Source organism: Hoplias malabaricus, chromosome 8, assembly GCF_029633855.1.
Source record: "Hoplias malabaricus isolate fHopMal1 chromosome 8, fHopMal1.hap1, whole genome shotgun sequence".
Taxonomy (NCBI): domain Eukaryota; kingdom Metazoa; phylum Chordata; class Actinopteri; order Characiformes; family Erythrinidae; genus Hoplias; species Hoplias malabaricus.
In genome coordinates, this window is record NC_089807.1 from 2,398,658 (window position 1) to 2,419,652 (window position 20,995).

A 20,995-nucleotide genomic window follows, 5' to 3' on the forward strand; every position below is an offset into this window, starting at 1 on the left:
TGACCACTGTGCAGGACTTATATATGTCATTCCCAAGACGAATTGACGCTGTATTGACCGCAAAAGGAGGCCCTACACCATACTAATAAATTATTGTGGTCTAACACCAGGTGTTTCAGTTTCATTGTCCAACCCCTGTACATTAAATACACATTTTCCTGTATTATTGCACAACTTTAATAAATTCTTTGTCGTTGTCATGACCTTGTTTTTTGCAAGACCCTGAAAACACCAGGAATCTGATTGTGTAGCCACACCCAAATTCCCAATGACATAAGCTGCATTGAGAATCAGTCCCTATTATAGGAAATGTGTACTTTGACATGTGTATGCCAAATTTAAGATTGTTCAAATTCTCTATAGTTCATTATATAAGGCCCAAATGCACAGCAAAATGAATTGAGAATAGTCCAGCAACCAAAAATATTCAGCCTACAGGGTCTTGCGTCCACTGATGAAGGACTGGAGGAACGACCGACACAAACTGTGCAGCAACAGATCAGAGCTACTGTCTCTGACTTTATATCTATGTGGTAGGTGTGTCTAATAGAGTGGGCAGTGAGTGGCTACAGCAGCACTGCTGCGTCTGATCCACTTGTATCAGGACAACACACACTAACCCAACACTGCCATGTCAGTGTCACTGCAGTGCTGAGAATGATTTGCCCCCAAATCATACATGTTCTGTGGTGGTCCTGTAGGGGTCTTGACCGTGGAAGAGCAGGGTGAACCTGGGGTAAGAAACTATGCAGAAAAACAGGTGGACGACAATCTGTAATTATAGAATTTCTAAGTGCCCCTGAATGTTCAGAGGAGTTGTTAAAATTGAAAATGAATGTAGATACATAGTAGGTGTTCCTAATTCAGCAATAATTTTGTGCACAGATTGGGAGCAATATTGCTGCCATTCAGATAATGTCTGTTTCAGGGAAGGCCTTGCTAGTTTTAGATAAATAATGGCAAACCACATTAGAGCAAAATAGTGCCCTAAATTGGGTAGTTGAGTAAGTGAGTCACTAGGATGTCAATTTTTGAAGGGCATTTAGATTATTTGGGTGGGTAACAACAAAAATGTTGCTTTTTCTAAATGTACTATATTGCCAAGAGTATTCTCTCACCCATCCAAATCATTGAATTTAGGTATTCCACTCACTTCCATGGCCACAGGTGTACACATTCAAGCACCTAGGCATGCAGATTGCTTCTACAAACATTTGCTCTCAGGAGCTCAGTGAAATTTCATCGTTACTAAATATTCCGCCGTCAACTATCAGTAGTATTATAATCAAGTGCAAGCAGTTGAGAGCAACAGCAACTCAGCCACAAAGAGGCAGGTCACATGAAATGACTGAGGTGCATGTCGCCAACTCTCTGCAGAGTCAGTCGCTACAGACCTCCAAATTTCATGTGACCTTCAGATTAGTGCGTAGAAAGCTTCATGGAATGGTTTCCATGTTAGAGCAGCTGTATCCAAGCTTTACATTATCAAGCACAATGCAAAGCACTGGACTCTAGAGCAGTGGAGATCTGATCTCGGGAATGACAAGTGAAATGAACGCAATGCTTCAACATACTAAGAGATTTCTAACAATTTCATGCTCCTGACTTTGTGGAAATGTTTTGGGGATGGCCCCTTCCTGTTCCAACATGACCGCACACCAGCGCACAAAGCAAGGTCCATAAAGACATGAATGAGAAAGTTTGGTGCGGAAGAACTTGACTGGCCTGCACAGAGTCTGGACCTCAGGCCAATAGAACACCTTTTGTTCTATTAAAGTGATTTAAGTGAGTGTGGGAATGAATAAGTATGTATGTCAGTAAGTGAATGTATGTATGTGTGTGAGGACGTATGTGAGTAAGGACGTATATGTTGATGAATACATGTTTGTGAGTGAGTATGTATGTGAATGAGTATTTGCCATGAGCTGCTTCGCTTCAAAAATCTTTAGAATTATTTCCCCTTCATATAGCAAGCATTCAGAGTGTAGATATGTGAAACAGTGCTGCAATGTGCACTTTTCGCCGCAGGTGGCGCTCTTCTAATGAGCTCCATGGAAACAGCGGCAAAGAGCGCTTCATCCAAGTCGAAGATAAACATGCAAAGATATTATTGTAAAAACACTCTTCATACACAGAGGTTAGTCACGATTTAAACGTTATATTAACAGAGGACTCAACGGGTGAATATGAAATACATTAACCCATTAATAGTGTGTGCCGAAGGCTTAGTCAGGAGGCTGAAGTTAGCTTCATATTCGCCAGCTTCTTTTTCGAATTTTGTGTTCCACCTTAAATAGTGTAGCGGTTGTATCGGTAAGTACTGCACCATTTAAGGTGGACCGTAAAATTAGGAATGCTGTTTATTATAAAAGCAGGTTCGTATTTTTAAGAAAGGAGTGAGAAATAAAATTTATTTGTGTACTAGATAACTGTTGGATAACTGTAAACATTAAATGTAAGTTACCATTTGATGTGTAACGGAAAATTAAACAAGGTGATGAAGTAGAAGCTAACTTGTGCCTTTTCTGCTGGGAATGTACATCATTAAAGACGCTGTGCTTTTACTAAACCGTAAATGGTCATTTCTACTTTGTGGTTTCCGTGTATTCTGACTAATGTGTCCTAAATACAGTGTTCCCCCTTTGTTGCCTTGATCTCAAGTCTAGGAATTTGAGGCATTGTACATTTCATTGTGTTATTTTTGAAGTTCGATGGAGGTAATAAATATAGAAAGAAATATAAATTAACCAGCAACTCAGTGCCTGTTTTGTTGCTGCCTTGGGGCTGTTGTCTGTTTCTATGGTCATAGCTGGCCTAACAGCTTATGTTTCACTGTAAACACACTGTAAAACAGATTAGCTGGGCAACATCAGCTGAAATAATTGATCATTGTTCTTACTCATTTAATTTGTGTTTATCAAACTGAAGCTAATATCTTATGTGCTGTGGATGCAGGTGGGAATTTTAATACGTTTTGTTTTTTATGTTAATTGTTTTTATTTTATTGGATTTGATTATTTTCAGGGCTTTAGGTTTTTTTTCTTTTTCTCCTTCAGTGAATGACTGTACTCTGTTAAAATAATTGTAATAGGGAAGATTCCTGCAGGTATTCCAGGAAATAGATTCCTCCAGAATGGAGCATTTCACTCCAAATCATACTGATTGACCTAGTTTAAATCTTAACTATATACATTTGCAGGAAATTTGCAATTAATTACTTTCATATTGCTTGTCTCTTGTCAGAAGTTTTGTCAGTGACCTTTTCTGGTTCTTTTTCTTTAGCAAATTACTCACCTGATTTGTGAGAAGAGCAAGGCAATGCTGAAGGTGGCACTGGATGTTATAGGAGGTTTGAGGAGATGACTGATGTTCTGCGAAAGCATCATGGGCCCTGACGTCCCACTGCTCAATGATTACAAGCAAGAGTTCTTTTGGAAGCGCTTCCATCAGACTGTGCTGGGGGGGCCAAGGCTGAAGCTGGGCTACTGTGCCCCCCCATACATCTATGTCCATCAACTGGTGCTGTTTTTAACTCCGTGGCTCCTGGGAGGTGTAGGGACGCTGCTCTATCAGCTCCGGATCCTGAACGACACTAATGCCGGAATTGTCGCCGGGGCTCTGATGCTCGGAGCCGGAGCTACGCTCCAAACCCTTGCACAATGTGCGGCACGGAGAACTGGAACCATTCAAAGACTTCCGGTTGCAAACAACAACATACTGGCAGATGAGGAGGAGGTGGAGTTCACACACTGCGTGGCTCCAGAGACAGTGCACTTTGTGGTGCCGGGGAAGAGGTTTATGGTGAATGGGGTACTGCACACGGTGCTAGCTGGGGTTCTCTGTGGATTGGGAACATGGTACCTGTTGCCTGACAGGTGAGGAGGGTTTCAAATATTCAAACAAATTAAAGGGAATCTTGAATGATGAAAGAAATTAAATGCATTAAGTTGTAGAAGTGCTGAAAAATGTCCTACGGTCTCTAGCATCTATCTGCATTTTGGTCTAGAATGAAATTCTAAATCTCAGAAATTAGTGGTGTGAAATATTATGAAGCAGCACTGCAACAAAATTTTAAAACAGATTAAAATTAAACAAGAATGAATTTGAAAATTAAATATGCATGAAGAAAAACTGGACCTGAATAAAATGAGTATAAATTTCCTCACTAATGCACTTAAGGATAATGTTGGATCTGACTGAAATGCCTGTGTGTAAAGGCTGAGTGCAGTGTTTGGAGACTCAGGAGCTGGAATGGGAGCTGTGGTGCCAGTGTTTGTTCTCAGCTGGGTGACTCTATGCATTGGGGAATACTCTCTAATCGTCAACACGGCGACAGAGACGGCTACTTTTCAGCCTCAAGACACCTATGAAATCACCCCACTCATCAGACCACTCTACATCCTCGTTTTCTTCGCTGTGGATCTTGCGCTCAGGTACAAACACTGCACTACTGATCCTATCATGAAGGAGAAAATGTGATGCAGCATAATTAAAAATCTTGGCTAAAACTGAAATCAAATTCAGGACACATTTTGCTCAAAATCTAAAATACATTAAATACATTTACTAAAGCAACGAATAAAATTTTACCTCTGCATCATAAGGTCACAAAACACAACATCATTTTTAAGGTGGAACAGACATTTAGAATAAATAGCTTAGTGGAAAGCTGTCATATTTGCATATGCTTCATATATTTACAACAGAATATTTTGTGTAAAAATTATTTTATTTTAAGGCTCATCAGTGTTAAATTAATTTATTGTTTTTCAATAATCTGTGTACTTTCCCAAATGTGTCATTATTAATTAAACAGTATTGTCTGATGTTGTCAAATTATTATAAAATTAATAAATCATATACATGGAAAATAATAATATTGCTTTTTTTGAAAGCACACCACCTATATCCAATAAGTTTTAGAAAAATAATATGGTGAAATAAACTAAAGCTGTGTTTTCTGTAGAAGAAGCTACACTCAGCAAGACTTAGCATATCATGCATGGAATATGATGTATTTATAAACCAACTTGTTATAGGTTTTTCAATCTCCTATAAAATTAACATTTTAGAGATTGAAGGTATTTCTCTTACTATATGAATTCCTCAGAGTCCTGAGGGAAAGATTCTCAGGTTTGAAAGTGGTCTGTTTATGTGTCCTGTTCCTCCCTCATTCTCTTTGTCCTGTGTGCGGGGCAGATGTGTTGGAGGGATCGAGCTGCAGGTGGCCAGTCAGGTGCTGCATGTGCTGTTCCTAGCTCTGCCAGTGCTCTGGGCCCTGGGGACTCTCTCTCCTCTGGATGCTCTTCTGCTGTGGGCCATGGAACAAAGTCTGGTTCATGGACTCGGGGGTTCGGCCATGGCCACCAACTGCAGGTAAACACATAGTGGTCTGTCAACTGTCTGCCTTGCCAACACACATTAAAATATAATTGAAATTAGAGATGGGCGGTATCTAGATTCTTAATACTGTCATACTGTTTCAAAACATTATATGTAACAAGGCATACAGTATTACCGGTGGGTCGGGCTGCACTGAACCTCGTATCTGTTAGCACAAAAAGGTGATAGATTTTTGGAGTGTTTGCGCTGTGTGTGTGAGACCCTCATGGAGAGAGAAAGAGAGAGATGAAGAGGCTTGTGTCTTTTTCCCCACTAATCTTCAGACTGGCCTCACCAGTTAGTGAGTTCCCACAGCGCCCCCTCTCTGTGGCTCCCTTGACTACACATGAATGAACTCTGGCCTTGTACTGAAGTACGGAACAGAAATTTGACACACCACACACATCATAAATACCGCCCTCATTTTGAGATACAGTCCACAATTTTAAATACCATGGTATATGGTATTACTGTTATACTGACCAACACTAATTTCAATAATACACATTTAAAACAGTAGCTGATTGCATGTGGTTAAAAGAGAAAATTTAAACTTTTTCAAGATGTAAGAGAGTTACAAATTTGAAAGTGTTCCAGTGTGAAATACCTCATTCCAGAGTGATTTAGAGTTACAAGATTTAGAGATACACTGCCTATTTTACAATAGTTTTAAAAAGATTTTGGTCTAAACCACGTTTTATAAAATATATGCACTGTTTTGTGGAGTAAAATGATAAAATATTAAAGCTATGAGTCCTGGAATAATTTCATATTTTTGCAATTTAGAATTGCAATTTGAATTTAGACATTCAGTTGTGCACTTGCAGTTTTTCTAATCTCCACTGAAAACTTTGAAATGAAATGGCATGCTCTGGAGCAGCGGCACATTTATCTAGCCACTATGCCCAGTTATGTGAGCTGTGTGTGTATGTGGGTTAAATGCAGAGGTTACATTTTGTTATACTGTGGTGCAGTGACATTAAAGCACAATTTCCAATTTCATGTCAAATGCAAAATCTGCCCAATAGAGCAGAGAATTTACACTGTTGCCACTGTTTAAAAACATAAATGTGTTTCTATATTTCTTATCTTTAAGGCTAGTGGTGATGTTCCTGTTATCTGTGTGTGTTGCCGTCTCTACATTCTTCATACCCTCATCTCTTGGAGTGGTCCTCTTCACCGTTACCATGGGGTACCTCCTCAGTCAGGACCTCACCCAGATTGCTGAACTGTTTAAAAGCAGAAGCCGTGATTCTCTATCCATTGGTCTTGGCTGGTTTGGCCTTCCTCTCTCCATTTTCCTCCTCGCTGGAGCCCTCACTGAGGCTGCTTTTCTTCATCAGCTCTCACCCATTCCAGGTAATCAAGGGTTGAAAACATTTTTTGTATTATTTGTTTGATAGAAAATGGTGTTTCTGTGTTTTTGTCTGGCTTTAATATTCTCTGTGCTCACTTCAGCATATAACTGCTTAGAACAATATAAAAGAGCGTTCAATAATACTCATTTACATATTCAATAACAGTAGGATTCAGTGGGATTAATACAGCACTAGGAAAGCAATAAAAAAATCAGCAAATCAGTTGATATTTTGGTCAAAACTGACTGCAGTTTAAAGCATGTTCAAATCATAATCCTTATAAATAAAATATAAAGATAATTAATTTAAATTTGATGCAGCAGACAAAAATCTGGAATTGTGTTGTGAAAAAATAATAGGATTATATGTTAAATATTTGTATGTCACAGAACAATGGAGAAATTCAATGTAAATTGAAAAATATTTGATATAATGTTGTCACTTATTTTAAAGGTAATTCTGTTTATGTTTTCAGTTATATGTAAAATGATGTTTTTTGTACCTTTTTGTTATAGAAGCCCCGACTTTTATAATCATCTTGAAAGATTGTAGTTAGCTAGTACATTTTGACCTGTTTAATATAAATCTTTCATGTCAGAACAGGTGCATATTTTGTTCTTATTTTAGCCTGCACCATTATTAATTTCTGTAGTTTTTGTGTGTTTAATTTTCTTTCAGGTAATGTGAGTCTTGTCCCTAGTTTGGTGGAAATATGGGGGTCTCCAGGTGTAGCTCTTGTCCCTCAGGCAGTGGTGGGATGGCTCCTCATCGCTCTGCTGTTAGTCACTCGATTCCTGAGAGAGATCCAGGGGGCTTGTCTGTTTGGAGGGCTATTCCTGAACCCGCTTTACCCCCGACAGGTCAGCAGTGTTCAGGTCTTCAGGAGACAGACCAGAGGCCTTCGTTTTGCTGGAATTGCCCGAAGAGTGCTGCTCAACCTGGGTGAGGAGATTATTATAATGTGTGTTGAATATTTAGAAACTCAGCTGTTCCTTTAAACAAAATAAACAGTAAACAGTAAAATGACAATGATAAATAGAATTTACAGAAAAGTATAAAAAACAAATATGGTGTAAATTTCTTTTTGTTTTATAATTAAAATAGAGAAATGCTACATTTTGTTTACTGCATTGAATACTGTTATACGCTATACAAATTCTGTGAAAAACATACTTACTTCGCTCAAGAACACCTGTTTGACTTTCTTTTAATGATTTTGCAGATGTTTCACTGTTTGAGTTCTCTCGTTTGTACACAGCATATTTACTTGTTTACATTCTCATGCATCTTCCAAAACGGGAGCCAATCTAATTTTAATCTAATTTTATGAATAGAGTGAAATGAAATGTTTGTTAGATTGAAATTTAAATCCCACAAATTCTGATTCGTCTGCATATCACAAATGTATCAGATTCGAGAAGTTGCATATCCCTTCACGCTCAGTGTGTTGCAGTTGAATTGAATTCCCCTTCAGTTCCTGGGTAAATGTGTATGTATGTGTAAATGTGCACGTGTGTGTATATAATGTATTACAGCTGGTCAGAATAACTCTGTAGGTCATATGAGCATTATGGTTCGCTTTAGTTTTTAAGTAAACATAATATTGGCTTATTTAAAAAAAACTTTCAGTATTTATGCACTTTGTTAGCTGTTGGTAGTGTAGGGTCAAAGTATGGAAAACAACAGCACAGGGGCACTCCAGGTCCAGGATTTGGGACCTTTAGTTTAGTGCAAATCACATCAGTGTGAACACATTAAGATCATTTGTTGTTCTCCTTATTTCTTTCAGTCTCTCCATTAGCCATGATTGCATTTCTGGCCATGGATGTCTCCTTACAGAAGCTGCACACCGCCTCATTGGCAATTGGCTTCACACGAGCTTTCAGAGTGGTACGTTATAGATGAAATGCTATAAACAGGGCAATGATTTATCTTGATAAACTATTCCATGGTGTGGATGTTGTGAATAATGGCCATAAAAGCACAAAAAGGGATCAGTAAACCTATCCTAAAAATAAGCTATGGAAATGTACTACTTAATGCAAAAGCAAAAAACTAACCAAGCAAACAAAAGAAACAAAAATATGTTAAAGAAAAATAATTACTGTTAATCAGATTTAGCACTGAGCAGTGTTTGAACCAAGGAACAAAACAATTTTTTTATGTATTGTATTTTTATGTTTGTGGGTTTTTTTTCAGTAGTGTGCTTTCCTTTCAAAATGATACTGAGATAACTGAACTTTGTTAATTCTTTTGACTTTTAAACTATGTCAGACAAGAATATACACACGGTTCATATACAATATATGTCCCTGTATTGTGACCTCTTCATTTTGGATATGCATGTGTATTTTAGGTGTGGCAGAGCAGTGAGGATGCCCTCCTACAAATGGTGGTGGTTGTGTTTGTGAGGTTAGCAGATGGAGAGGGCACCGCTTATCACTGGCACCAACTTGGCATCGGAGTACAGCTTATATTGGTGAGTAGCACCGTTCTAAAGATCACAGTGCATAATCAAAGACAACTTTATTGTTGTTCCATTTCACATGTATTAAAAGAATTAATAATAAATAAATGAATAATTTCTTTTTTAAATTGTGTAAACAGCAGTGCAATAGTCAGCAAATACAATACAGAAAGTAGACTGTAAAATTATTTTACAAATTCTTGTGTGCAACAATTATACATTAATATTATTCTTTAAAATATTAACTATATACACAACTCACATGGGAAAGTACAGACAAGAGTGTAATGTAAGAGTCCATCTGTAGGTCTGTAGCAACACTAAATATTCCCCTGTATCAATATAAGTGATTAATGTTTATTGCCTTTAGCAACCTAAAGGCAATTTAGTGTTGCTAAAGCGTTATTCAAATACAGTTAATGCAGTTACGTCATAATATTCTGCAAGGACAAATGCATTTATCGGCAACAAGATTAAAACTACAGACCAATGAAGTTAATAACATTAGATTGACTTGGTTTAATTGCGCCTGTCATGGGATGGGATATATTAGGTAGCAAGTAAACAGTCAGTTCTTGAAGTTGATTTGGAAGCAGGAAACTATGGGCAAGTGTAAGGATCAGAATGACTTACACTTATTATTAAACAAATTGTGATGTTTAGACAGATGTTTAGATGTTGGATCAGAACCTCTCCAAATTGACTGGTCTTGTATAGTTTCCATTTTGTGAAGTGGTAGTTTCTATTAAAAGTAGTCCAAGTTAGGACAACAGATAACCAGCAGCAGGATCATGGGCTGAGCCTGTATATAGCCAAAAGCACCTATATTAGGCATTTAAGAGTCAGAACTGGACCATGGAGCTAAGGAAGAAGGTGGGCTGATTTGATGAATACAGTTTTCTTTTACATCATTGGGATAGCCAGATATGTGTGTTGTTTATCTGGGGAGGATATGGCACAAGGATGAACAATTGAAAGAAATTAAATCAGCACTGGGCAATATTCTGTTCACAAGAGGGATTTATAAAATAAATGGCAGTGCTTTTAAAGTTATGGCCGACCTTTTGTTCTTTGTGCCATCTGTAGGCATTAAAATAAAAACTTAAAATGTGCCACACGATTACTTTATACATTGAGCAATAAATAAAGACACAGTACAAAGCACAGTTGTGTCCTCGTGTGGAGCAGCCTTGAAATGTGTGTATGTAAGAAATGGCACACTTTTTGGTGCCGTTTCTATTCCTGAAAGAGGGAGTATACAGGGTAGAGTATAATGTCGCAGGACACCCTTTTATCAGAATGCCCCAGCATATAATGGGTGAGGGGGGTCTATCTTTTAGGGTAGGTCCAGAATATGGCTGCCATCTTGAAAACGGCCATATTGGCTCAAGGGCAAGTTTTTTTCCAATGGGAAGGTGATCATATATCATATCAAAAAAATAAAATGGTCTTCTGTGACTTTTGACTCACCTGTGATGAGTGAGTTTATGTTCCCAGAGGGTGTTTTTCATCTAAATGTGTACAAATCTGTAAAACAATAAAATAAATTTTGTAATGCAAAACATGTGATATCTTTCTTTCTGTCTCTCTCTCTGTCTCAACCTCACTCTCCCACTCTCAGGTTTCTCTAGTTTCTGATCGTTTCTCTCAGTTTTTGGCAAAGTTAAAGTTTGCTTTGACGGTGCTGATCACGTCATGGACGGAGACAAAGCAGCGACGCCAGTCTGCTGGTGCCCTTTTGGTGTTGAACGGTGCCCTGTGCCCACTACTGCTGGCTGTGGTGCTGTTATCTGCTCTGCTGTCTGCCCCTCTATTGCCACTCTTTACGCTGCCCGTGTTTTTGGTGGGTTTCCCGCGGCCATTGAGATCATGGCCTGAAACCCCTGGCACTTCCTGTCCCTGCCCTGATACTGTTTACTACCAGCAGCTCAGTGCCAGGCTAGCATCAGCCATTAGACATGCACTCGCTAACGGAGTACTGGGTGAGAGACATATTCACCTATACACACACAAGTGTCTGAATAATTTAGGTGACATATCTTTCTCTTCAGTTTTGTAAATAGGACCGAATGATTTTAGCAAAATCAATTGTTTTTTTTTTCTTTTTTTGGACCAGTACTGCAATTGCAGTTTAAACTGTATTTGTTTTCTTAGTTTACTACACTTTTTAGGTTGTAATCACAAGTGCTGCTTGTGCTATTTGAAAGTGAAATTGTGATTTCAAGCTTAAAATAATTGTATAGCCTGTTGAATTTAGCCCCACATCAACAGCATGAAAGCAAGCAGTAAATTTGTGAAGTTTAAAAAGAAATTTACTGGGGCTGTTGCAGACACTGTAAAAATGCAGATATGTGTGTTCCCCAGGTTCTTGTTCTCCTGGGTCTCATTTTCTGGGACGATTCCAAGACCGTGTCACCTGGATAACTGTCCTCGAGAAAGGCTATGGCTATTGCACGGTCAACATTAAGGTACTGTAGCTCAGAGGGATGGGATGATTTTCTAAGTGTAAAATAAGTTAACACCTCCTCCATAGGGAACAAACCTCTGCACATTTTAAATGTCTGGTTAATGTTTATTTACTCAATTTAACCTAATAATGAGAAGAAATGTGGCCCAAAGGTTATGGCACATTAACTACTTTATGTTTGGAGAACAGTTATTTTCCTCCAAGTCTTTAGCTTCAATGACTTTGTGTTATTAAAGTTAAAGATGCAGTAGTTGTTCTGTCACTAAGGAAATGTGTGCTGCCTTCACCCTCCCAATATATTGTCGTGTATTTGAGGAAGACGTAGTTACAGGTGCAACTGAAAATAAAGTGTAAACCGGGTTTTAAAAAAAAAAAAATTATAATGCTAAAGTGTGCTTTTATTTGTACTCAGGGATTGGAGCTACAGGAGACGTCCTGCCACACAGTAGAAGCTCGGCGAGTGGACGAGGTGTTTGAGGGTGCATTCGACCGCATGGAGCGTGCTGGCCGTTTCATGCGCTTCCTGAATCCACACTGGGAGAATTCCCTCACTCCGAGCTCTGCACTGCCAGTCCGCGTCTACTCTGATGCACGGAATGTCCTCACAGGCATTGTTGACTCTCCTGAGCACTTGCGTCAGCTCCGTGGAGACTTCGTGAAAACTCTGCTATGGATGCTGTTGTGCCAATGCGTGCAGGAGCGGAACTTGGGCAGTCGCAGGGTCAAGGGTCACTTGCAGGTTTCAGGACGAAAGTCACAGAGCTCCCAGCATCCTGAGCCTGGTCCAGTGGAAGTAAAAATTGGCATGGCCTCTCAGGGGCATGCTGAATCCTCCTCTTCTCCTAACCTGAGGGGGCGGGACAGCTCTAGTTTGTCCTCATTCGCAGATTGGTCGGATGAGGACGATCTTTTTGGGCCTGTTCCTGCAAGAAAACCAGTAAAGATGATAAGGACAGAGGAAGGTCACACTGGCCTAGAGTCTGGCATTTCTCTGCCCGGTTCTGCAGAAATGCACAGTCTGTATGAAAACATGGCACTAGCTTCTTTACCGACACTAAGGCCGCTGGGATTGGGTCTTGGAATGGGACTCGGCTTTCCAGCACAAGACAAAGGCAAAGAAATCCCAACAGTGACCTCTACTAAAACTACCACACCCTCCATAGACCCCACCCAACCTCTAAACTTCTATTGCCCATATTCAGAGAGCCTCTCCCTAGCCACAGCCTGGAGGAATGCCCCCCTGCCCCCTTCCAGGCTTCAAGCCCTTCGACCCTGCTTCCCTGAGGATTGGTTCCACTTCTGCCTCTCTCGACTGGTCATGGAGGGCTTCTGGGAAGGTGAACCTGAACAGGTGAGAACAAGGAAGAGAAGAATTACATTTTAAATTAGCGGTGAAAATATATTAGGTGTGCATATAAAATACATATCGTGTGTAAAACATAACCTAGAAAATTATTGCTGTGTAGGCCCAAACAGTAATTTGGAGGCCTACAGTTTTTAAGTAATATCAAGTCAATATCAAGTCAAAAGACACAGTTTGGTAGGTGGATTGCCTACTCAGAAGTGTCAATAGGTGCGAGTGCGTGACAGAATGTGTGTTTGTGTCACCCTACGAAGGTCTGGCACCCCTTCCAGGGTGCGTTCCTGCCTTGCGCCTAGTGATTCTGGGTAGGCTCCTGACCCACTGCGACCATGAATTGGATAAGCCCTTACAGACAATGAATGAATGAATAAAAGGTATTTCTTTACCACCTGTGTGATATGTGGATGCAAAAAGCCGGACCTTTTGCACCACTCAGAAGGATATTTGTCAGCTTGTAGTTGTGCCTCTGTTATCCGCTGTAGGTTGGACATAAAAGAATGTGCCTCATTGGTGAAACAGCTGATGCAGTCGGGTTTGATGCTGTGTCAATAGATGGCATCGGCTGTTCCACCAACGAGGCACATTCTTTTATCTTCAACTTACAGCAGAAGACAGTACAGCAATTAATGGCTAGAGAAGAGGGCTTAGGACTGAAAGGTTGTTGGTTCGATCCCCACAACCGACAGGTAAACTGGGGACGGAGGGAATGAAGGAACTAAACCTCCTCTCTTAATCCACGATGAGCAAGGCACCGAACCCACAACTGGGTGTGTGTTTACAGCCCTTAGTGCACTAGAGTGTGTGTGCGTGTGAAACTTGGTGAAAATTTATAAAAAGCCATTTAATAAGTACACTTTGTATGCAGGTTTTTTTAGATTACTTTGGAAATGTTGAGAAATTTGACATTTAAATTTTGAAATTGACTCTTTCGATATACAGCTGTTATCAAATAACTCATTTTATTTCAGTCTGCCAAAACTAACTTGTGTACTAGTGCTTGACATTAAAATAAATAGACTTCTCAGAATATTTCTATTAACGTCAGCATGGAGGGGGTATACGTGCTTTTAAATGATAGCATATATTCCCACCTAAGTAGTTCCTGATTAGATAATTATGGATGTGCTGTTTATCTGTTATGCCATTCTCTCTGCTTTTAACTGCAGGTATGCAGGGCTCTGCAGGAGGACCTTGTTTTGCGAGAACTCTATAGCCAGGTTGCGCTGTCATGTTTGGTGGCGCTGGGTGCAGATGCGGCAGTGCCAAGTCCCAGCATGCTGTTCAGAATTTACTGTGGTGACGCCCCATGGCCGGACGGACTCGACTGGCTTAAAGCCAATAAAGAACTGCATCAGCTCACCCTCAGGGCCTTTAGGTAAATATAATGTTATTAATCTTTTTTTTTTTTTTTACATCCGTTTGGTGGCTTTTTTTATACCATGGGTGTAGACTATTCATATTTCATGTAAAGTACTGCCACAGAATTAATCAAAATAACAATGAGAAGTTTTTGTTTCCAAATACGTGACTTGCAGTGAAGAACATACAGGTCTAGAATTAAAGTAAAAATACTGTTTCACCTGCCTAAGTATTACTGATCCTTTGTGTGTGTTTGTGTAGGTACAGTGTAAAGTTGCTGATAGACCAGGCATCTCTGGGTCCCATGGAGAGTCTGGAGGAACTCTACACGACACTACAGGATTATCACAATAACTGGTTCATTGGTCTGACCACGGAACGTGGCTGGCACGAAGGTGTACTTCAGGAGAAACCCTTCCTCTTCTCTCTAGGACAGGACCTCACCATGGTAAATGTGTGGGGTGGTTCAGAAATCTCTTAACAGACTTGAATATGTGGTTTCTGACAATATATCTATTGCACACTGTAAGCTATAAACTTACTAGACTAGAGTATATACAGGTGCTGGTCATAAAAGTAGAATATCATGAAAAAAGTTTATTTATTTCAGTAATTCCATTTAATTTTTACAAGTTTAAGTGAAACTTGTATATTATACTCATTCATTACACACAGACTGAGAATTCAAGTGTTTATTTCTTTAAATTTAATAATTATAAATGACAACTAATGAAAACCCCAAATTCAGTATCTCAGAAAATTAGAATATTACTTAAGACCAATACAAAAAAATTATTTTTTAGAAACGCTGGCCAACTGAAAAGTATGAACATGTACAGCACTCACTACATAGTTGGGGCTCCTTTTGCCTGAATTACTGCAGTAATGTGGAGTGGCATGGAGTAGATCAGTCTGTGGCACTGCTCAGGTGTTATTAGAGCCCGGGTTGCTGAGCTTATATATATATATATATATATATATATATATATATATATAGTGCACAATTTTAGGATTCTGCCATATTTCATTGCACTCAAACAATCCCAAAGTGCACTGCTGTACAAAGTAGTGTGCAACAGATATACACTAGCAGACAGCAGATTACCCATAATCCACTGTGCTTTTGTAAAAAAAAAAACCCCACATGAGTTAGTGCCCAAAATCGTACACTATCCTCCTGAATTCACTTCCCGATATAAGAAACCAATATAGTGAATAATATAGGGAACAGTGAATAAGGAGCCATTTTGGAAACTGCGAGAAATCATGAGAATTAATACCAAAATGTAGTTTTCCTGTTTTTCAGTTTTTATAGGGCAAGGAAACATTTTACAAACTACATATTTATTTAATTTTTTCTGCTTTTCAATTTGAGAAATTAAACACGAATTTCAAAATAATAAGCAATAAAGGACCCCGACACACTGTTGTCATCCATCTTTCCTTTTTGTCAACATGATGAGAAATGCCATGTTGGATAAATGCTGAAATTGGATGACTTCCAATCTAGCTATTCAGAATGAGATACATTGCAGCATGTAATAAACGCTTTCAAGCTCAGTACCACATTAGAAAGTGGCCCCTATCAGAACAGGAAAACAATACACGGTGGGGTCACATATGGAAATAAAAGGTTGAATTTGAGCCACATTTACATGCTCTGTGAAAAGAACCTTATTTTCTGTCTGTCTGTGTGTAGGGTACATATACGGGCAGAGTCCTGTCCCTACAGGAGAATTTGGTTCAGTTTGGAGTTCTGAATGAGGAGTGTGTCCGTGGCCAATGGGCAAATTTGTCCTGGGAGCTTCTCTACGCCACAAATGATGACGAGGAGCGCTACAGTATCCAGGCTCATCCTGTAATGCTGAGGAACCTCACTGTACAGGCAGCAGACCCCCCGCTGGGGTACCCCATCTACTCTTCCACGCCCACACACCTCACCTGCTTATGATTAAACCACACACCTGCCCCTCCTTTTGTCTACAGTGCCCAAAAGCCTTCCTATACAGTTTTCACAGTTGTCAAAACCTTTGTGATACCTAGTTTTTACATTGTTTTTAATCCTAAATAACATGTTTTTTTCATCAGTTTGCAATTACGTAACATAAACTAAAATCAGTCTCTTAGTAGCAAGATCTGCACATTTTCTACACACATACAAAAGTAGTTTTTTTTCAAGCATATTTATCAATAGCAATTAAGTTTACCAATTTTAGGGTAGTATTTTTATTTTTATTTTTTGTGAATTGTGATATTGACAGCTGTATTGTTTTGCTCAAAACACTCCCAAAAACGTATCTACATTTGACTCATTTAATTATGTAAAACGTTGGAGAGCCCATTTTATCTTTGTATTAATAGCAGCTTTAATATTTAATAACATTAAATATTTTTCATTTACTGACTGACTATAAAAGGTTATTGCAAACTGAAAAAGAAAGCATGTGTTTCTAAAAAAATAAATAAATAAAAATAAACAACAACAACAAAAGAAACTAGATATCACCAAAGTTTTATCAAGTTAAGGCAGGTGGTCCCTTGCTGCGTCCTTTTATATTTCATTCAATTCCAGGCAGAAAAACTGGATAAATTACAGTCCAGCAGCATCAGAATCATTCGCTGATGTGAGCTTTTCCTCTGAAGGAAGAATGTGAATATTTATACATGCGGATATGTACACAGAAGAGATATCAAACAGGACATTAATGCACACCACAAGCTTAACGTTAATTTACAGTCGACCAGTTCTTCAGATCACACACGCACTGTATGAATTGTGGTTACAAAAAAACTAAAGGATTGCTTTGACTGGTTTGAATTACTCAACTTGATTGAGGACTCAACTTTTTTTTTTTTTTAATGAGAGTACAAAATAAATCTAAATGACATACTTTTGTGGAGCATCCTCCTGGAAAAACTGGTGCGTCACAGTGAAACACTAAATGCTTGAGAATATTTATTTATTTTATTTTTACATTTTATACCACTTTTGTTTCAGTTTTTCAAAGCCCTGGGAATCTGCATTAAACTATGTCTGTGCCAGGGGACAGGTCCTAAAACCTCAGAGGAAATGATAGCTTTATTTTGTCTCCCTGCTCAGTCTGTATCATTGATAGTTTTTAACAAACTTCCTTTTACAAAAATGTGCTGATATGTTGTTACTGAATTATGCAAATAATATTTAAAATGCTCATAATTTAAAGCAAAGTTGAAGATAAAAAAAATCCTCAATCAATTGGAAGCGTTTAACAAAACTTTTCTTATGAAGATGGAATTTTCATTTTCTCTGAGGTTTTCTGATATTAAAGGTAAAACCTCCATGAAGCCCCACCCACATCGCTGTACTTGTAACAACAGAGCACCGATATTGTGTGTTTGCAGTAGGCATCAGTCCAATGTTAGGAGTTTTTTTTTCTAAGCTGGATTTTTGTATGATAAAAATGAATGGGATTTTTGAAAACCAGTGCCAATTGTACACTGTGGTAAACATAATGTTTTATAACCAGATATTTTGTCTCTTGTACATTATTGCATTGCTCTGAATTAAAGGTTATTAAGGATTGTAAAGATAAGTAATACTACATACAGTAAAGAAGTGAGAGCCTGCGAGAGCCTCATAACCACCATTTAAATTCTGGAGACGTTTCCATTCTTTTGACGCCAGTGCAGTTTATAGCAGGTTTATCGTGTTGGTTTGAGGAACATTAGTATTTTTACAGTTTTGTTTACTTGGCGTGATAGCTGTCAATTTTAAAAATCCTATTCATTTCTGTCTTTAGAATTCCTAACACAGCTGTGACACCTACTACAGATTGGGCCTCTGATCATTATGTGGGGTGTGGGGGGGTACAATCAATCTGTAAAACATCACCAGCAAATACTTGTACAATTTAGGTTTTTAAAATATCCCCTTCTGCTTTAAAAAGACCTTTTGATAAAACATGGATAATGCAATGACCCTAATTACTTGTGCTGTAGCACCACGTAATGAATGTAATCAGTTGTTGCAAACTGGAATCTATTATTTTACCAAAATATTTTTGTGGTCGACATATTTTACAGTGGGGTATTTTACAAAACAGTGGAGATATTCTGAAACTAAAGACCAAAGGTGAGGATTATTCAATGGTTATATCCCACAGCTCTTTTCCTATTTAACAGGCTTGACTTTGGTTTATCATAACCATCATAAGATGGCCAACAATATTTATGTAATAAATAGTTATTTTTACTTTTTTGACTATAAAGTTCAACTCACAATAGTTGAAGAAACATACTGTTTTGTAGTCCTTACAAAGAGAGGGTTCCCAATGTTTAAAATGGGTTTAGTTCAGAATCTGATACGTCCAGGCCACTTGGTGTGATTGTGTTAGCTATTCCATAACATGAAAAAGAGTAATTGGGAATGGGAGTTGGTGCCCCTTTAAGTTATTTATACATATTCCTTTTATGAAACGTGCAAATGTAAAAAAGCGTACAAAATGAAATGTTGGACTATTTTGAACTCATGGTATTATGTATCATGTTTTCTTCTGCAGCGCAAGATTCTTAGGGTGTACTCACACTAGGCCTGGTTGCCTCATACCGTGCCGGAGTATTGTTTGTCCCCTCTCCCTACTTCCCCACCAGCCTGTGTTGGGTTTACTGCATACTGGGTTTAATGTTCAAGACCCAAGCATGCTTATGTCATCGGGTTGTGGCTTTTTATTTTGAATAAAGGTGTATTTGCACAGTGCCGTAGAGTTCACGAGTTGTACTTTGTGGCTTATTTAGAGTCTTTTGGTCAGCAGTAGTCTCAGCCACAGGCCACAAGTGGATATTCCCGCTCCGGGTGACTGTCTGTGAGGAGTTGGTGTGTTCTCCCCGTGTCTGTGTGGGTTTCCTCTGGGTGCTCCGGTTTCCTCCCACAGTCCAAAAACACACGTTGGTAGGTTGATTGGTGGCTCAAAAAGTGACCGTAGGTGTGAGTGAATGTGTGAGTGTGTGTTATCCTGTGAAGGACTGGCGCCCCCTCCAGGGTGTGTTCCCGCCTTGTGTTCAATGATTCCAGGTAGGCTCTGGACCCACCATGACCCTGAATTGGATAAGCGGTTATAGATAATGGATGGATGTATGATACAGGTGCATCTCAATAAATTATAATATCATCAAAAAGTCATTTCAATAATTCAGTTCAAAGAAGTGAAACTGATATATAGATTCATTACAAACAGAGTGTTCTTTTAATGTTGATTATGGCTTACAGCCAACGAAAACCCAAAAGTCATTAACTCAGAAAAGTAGAATATTATATAAGACCAATTTAAAAAATATATTTTTAATACAGAAATGTACTAAAAGGTATGTACAGTATAAGCACTCAATACTTGGTCATGGCTCCTTTTGTATGAATCACTGCATCAATGCGGCGTGGGGTGGAGGTAATCAGCCCGTGGCCCTTCTGAGGTGTTATGGAAGCCCATTTTGCTTTGATAGCAGCCTTCAGCTCGTCTGCACTGTTGGGTCCTCTATGGGGTTTAGGTCAGGCGGGTGTGCTGGCCAATCAAGCACAGTGATACTGTCGTTATTAAACCAGGTATTGATACTTTTCGCAGTGTGGATAGGTGCCAAGTCCTGCTGGAAAAGGAAATCCACATCTCAATAAAGCTTGTCAGCAGATGGAAGCATGAAGTGCTCTAAAGTTTCCTGGTCGACGGCTGTGCTGACTTTGGACTTGATATAACACAGTGCACCAACACCAACAGATGACATGGCTCCCCAAACCTCATCCTCATCACTCATTGTGGAAACTTCACACTAGACTCAAGCAGCCTGGACTGTGTGCCTCTCCACTCTTCCTGCAGACTCTGGGACCTTGATTTCCAAATGAAATGCAAAATTTACTTTCATCTGAAACTAAACTCTGGACCACTGAGCACCAGTCCAGTCCTTTTTCTCCTTGGCCCAGGTAAGACGCTTCTGGTGTTGTCTCTGGGTCATGAGTGGCTTGACACAAGGAATGCGACAGCTGTGGCCCATGTCCTGGATACATCTGTGTGTGGTGACTCTTGAAGCACTGACTGCAGCAGCTCTCCACTCCTTGTGAATCTCCCCCAAATTTCTGAATGGCCTTTTCTTGACAATCCTTTCAAACCTGCAGTTATCCATGTTGTTTGTGCACCCTTTTCTACCAAACGTTTTCCTTCCAATCAACTTTCCATTAATATGCTTGGATAAAGGGTGTCAACGACTTCTGTCAAGTCAGCAGTCTTCCCCATGATTGTGTAGCGTACTGAACCAGACTTAGGGAACGTTTTAAAGGCTTAGGAAACCATTGCAGGTGTTGTGTTGATTCATCTAATTTTCTGAGATAATGACTTTTCATTGGCTGTAAGCCATAATCATCAACATTAAAAGAAATAAACGCTTGAAGTAGATCACTCTGTTTGTAACGAATCTATATGAGTTCCATTTTTTAATTGAATTACTGAAATAAATTAACTTTTTGATTATATTCTTATTTATTGAGATGCACCTGTATGTTTGAGGAGAAAAGGACTGTTGTCTGTGGCTGAAGTTGAATTAAATTAATGAAGTCTCCCAAATTTAGAGTAGGTTCC

General features: G+C 39.0%; 1 protein-coding gene across 1 annotated transcript; it reads left to right on the plus strand.

The window, feature by feature from the left end:
* Positions 1 to 2,032: 2,032 nt before the first annotated feature.
* On the plus strand, positions 2,033 to 19,121 carry pcnx4 (pecanex 4). The gene is made up of 14 exons (XM_066679770.1): positions 2,033 to 2,137; positions 3,283 to 3,875; positions 4,218 to 4,433; positions 5,200 to 5,376; positions 6,479 to 6,741; positions 7,419 to 7,682; positions 8,530 to 8,630; positions 9,097 to 9,219; positions 10,829 to 11,189; positions 11,572 to 11,675; positions 12,087 to 13,025; positions 14,204 to 14,412; positions 14,658 to 14,844; positions 16,096 to 19,121. Exons 2-14 carry the CDS (start codon positions 3,367 to 3,369, stop codon positions 16,345 to 16,347), a joined length of 3,705 nt encoding a protein of 1,234 aa, XP_066535867.1. The 5' UTR covers positions 2,033 to 2,137; positions 3,283 to 3,366; the 3' UTR covers positions 16,348 to 19,121.
* Positions 19,122 to 20,995: the final 1,874 nt, after the last annotated feature.

Bases quoted from the DNA above. Each gene is read 5' to 3' on its own strand.
- pcnx4 (XM_066679770.1), top strand. From the start codon at position 3,367: ATGTTCTGCGAAAGCATCATGGGCCCTGACGTCCCACTGCTCAATGAT. The intron at 11,676-12,086 runs GTACTGTAGCTC...ATTTGTACTCAG, and splicing joins ATTGCACGGTCAACATTAAG to GGATTGGAGCTACAGGAGAC. The intron at 13,026-14,203 runs GTGAGAACAAGG...TTTTAACTGCAG, and splicing joins GGGAAGGTGAACCTGAACAG to GTATGCAGGGCTCTGCAGGA.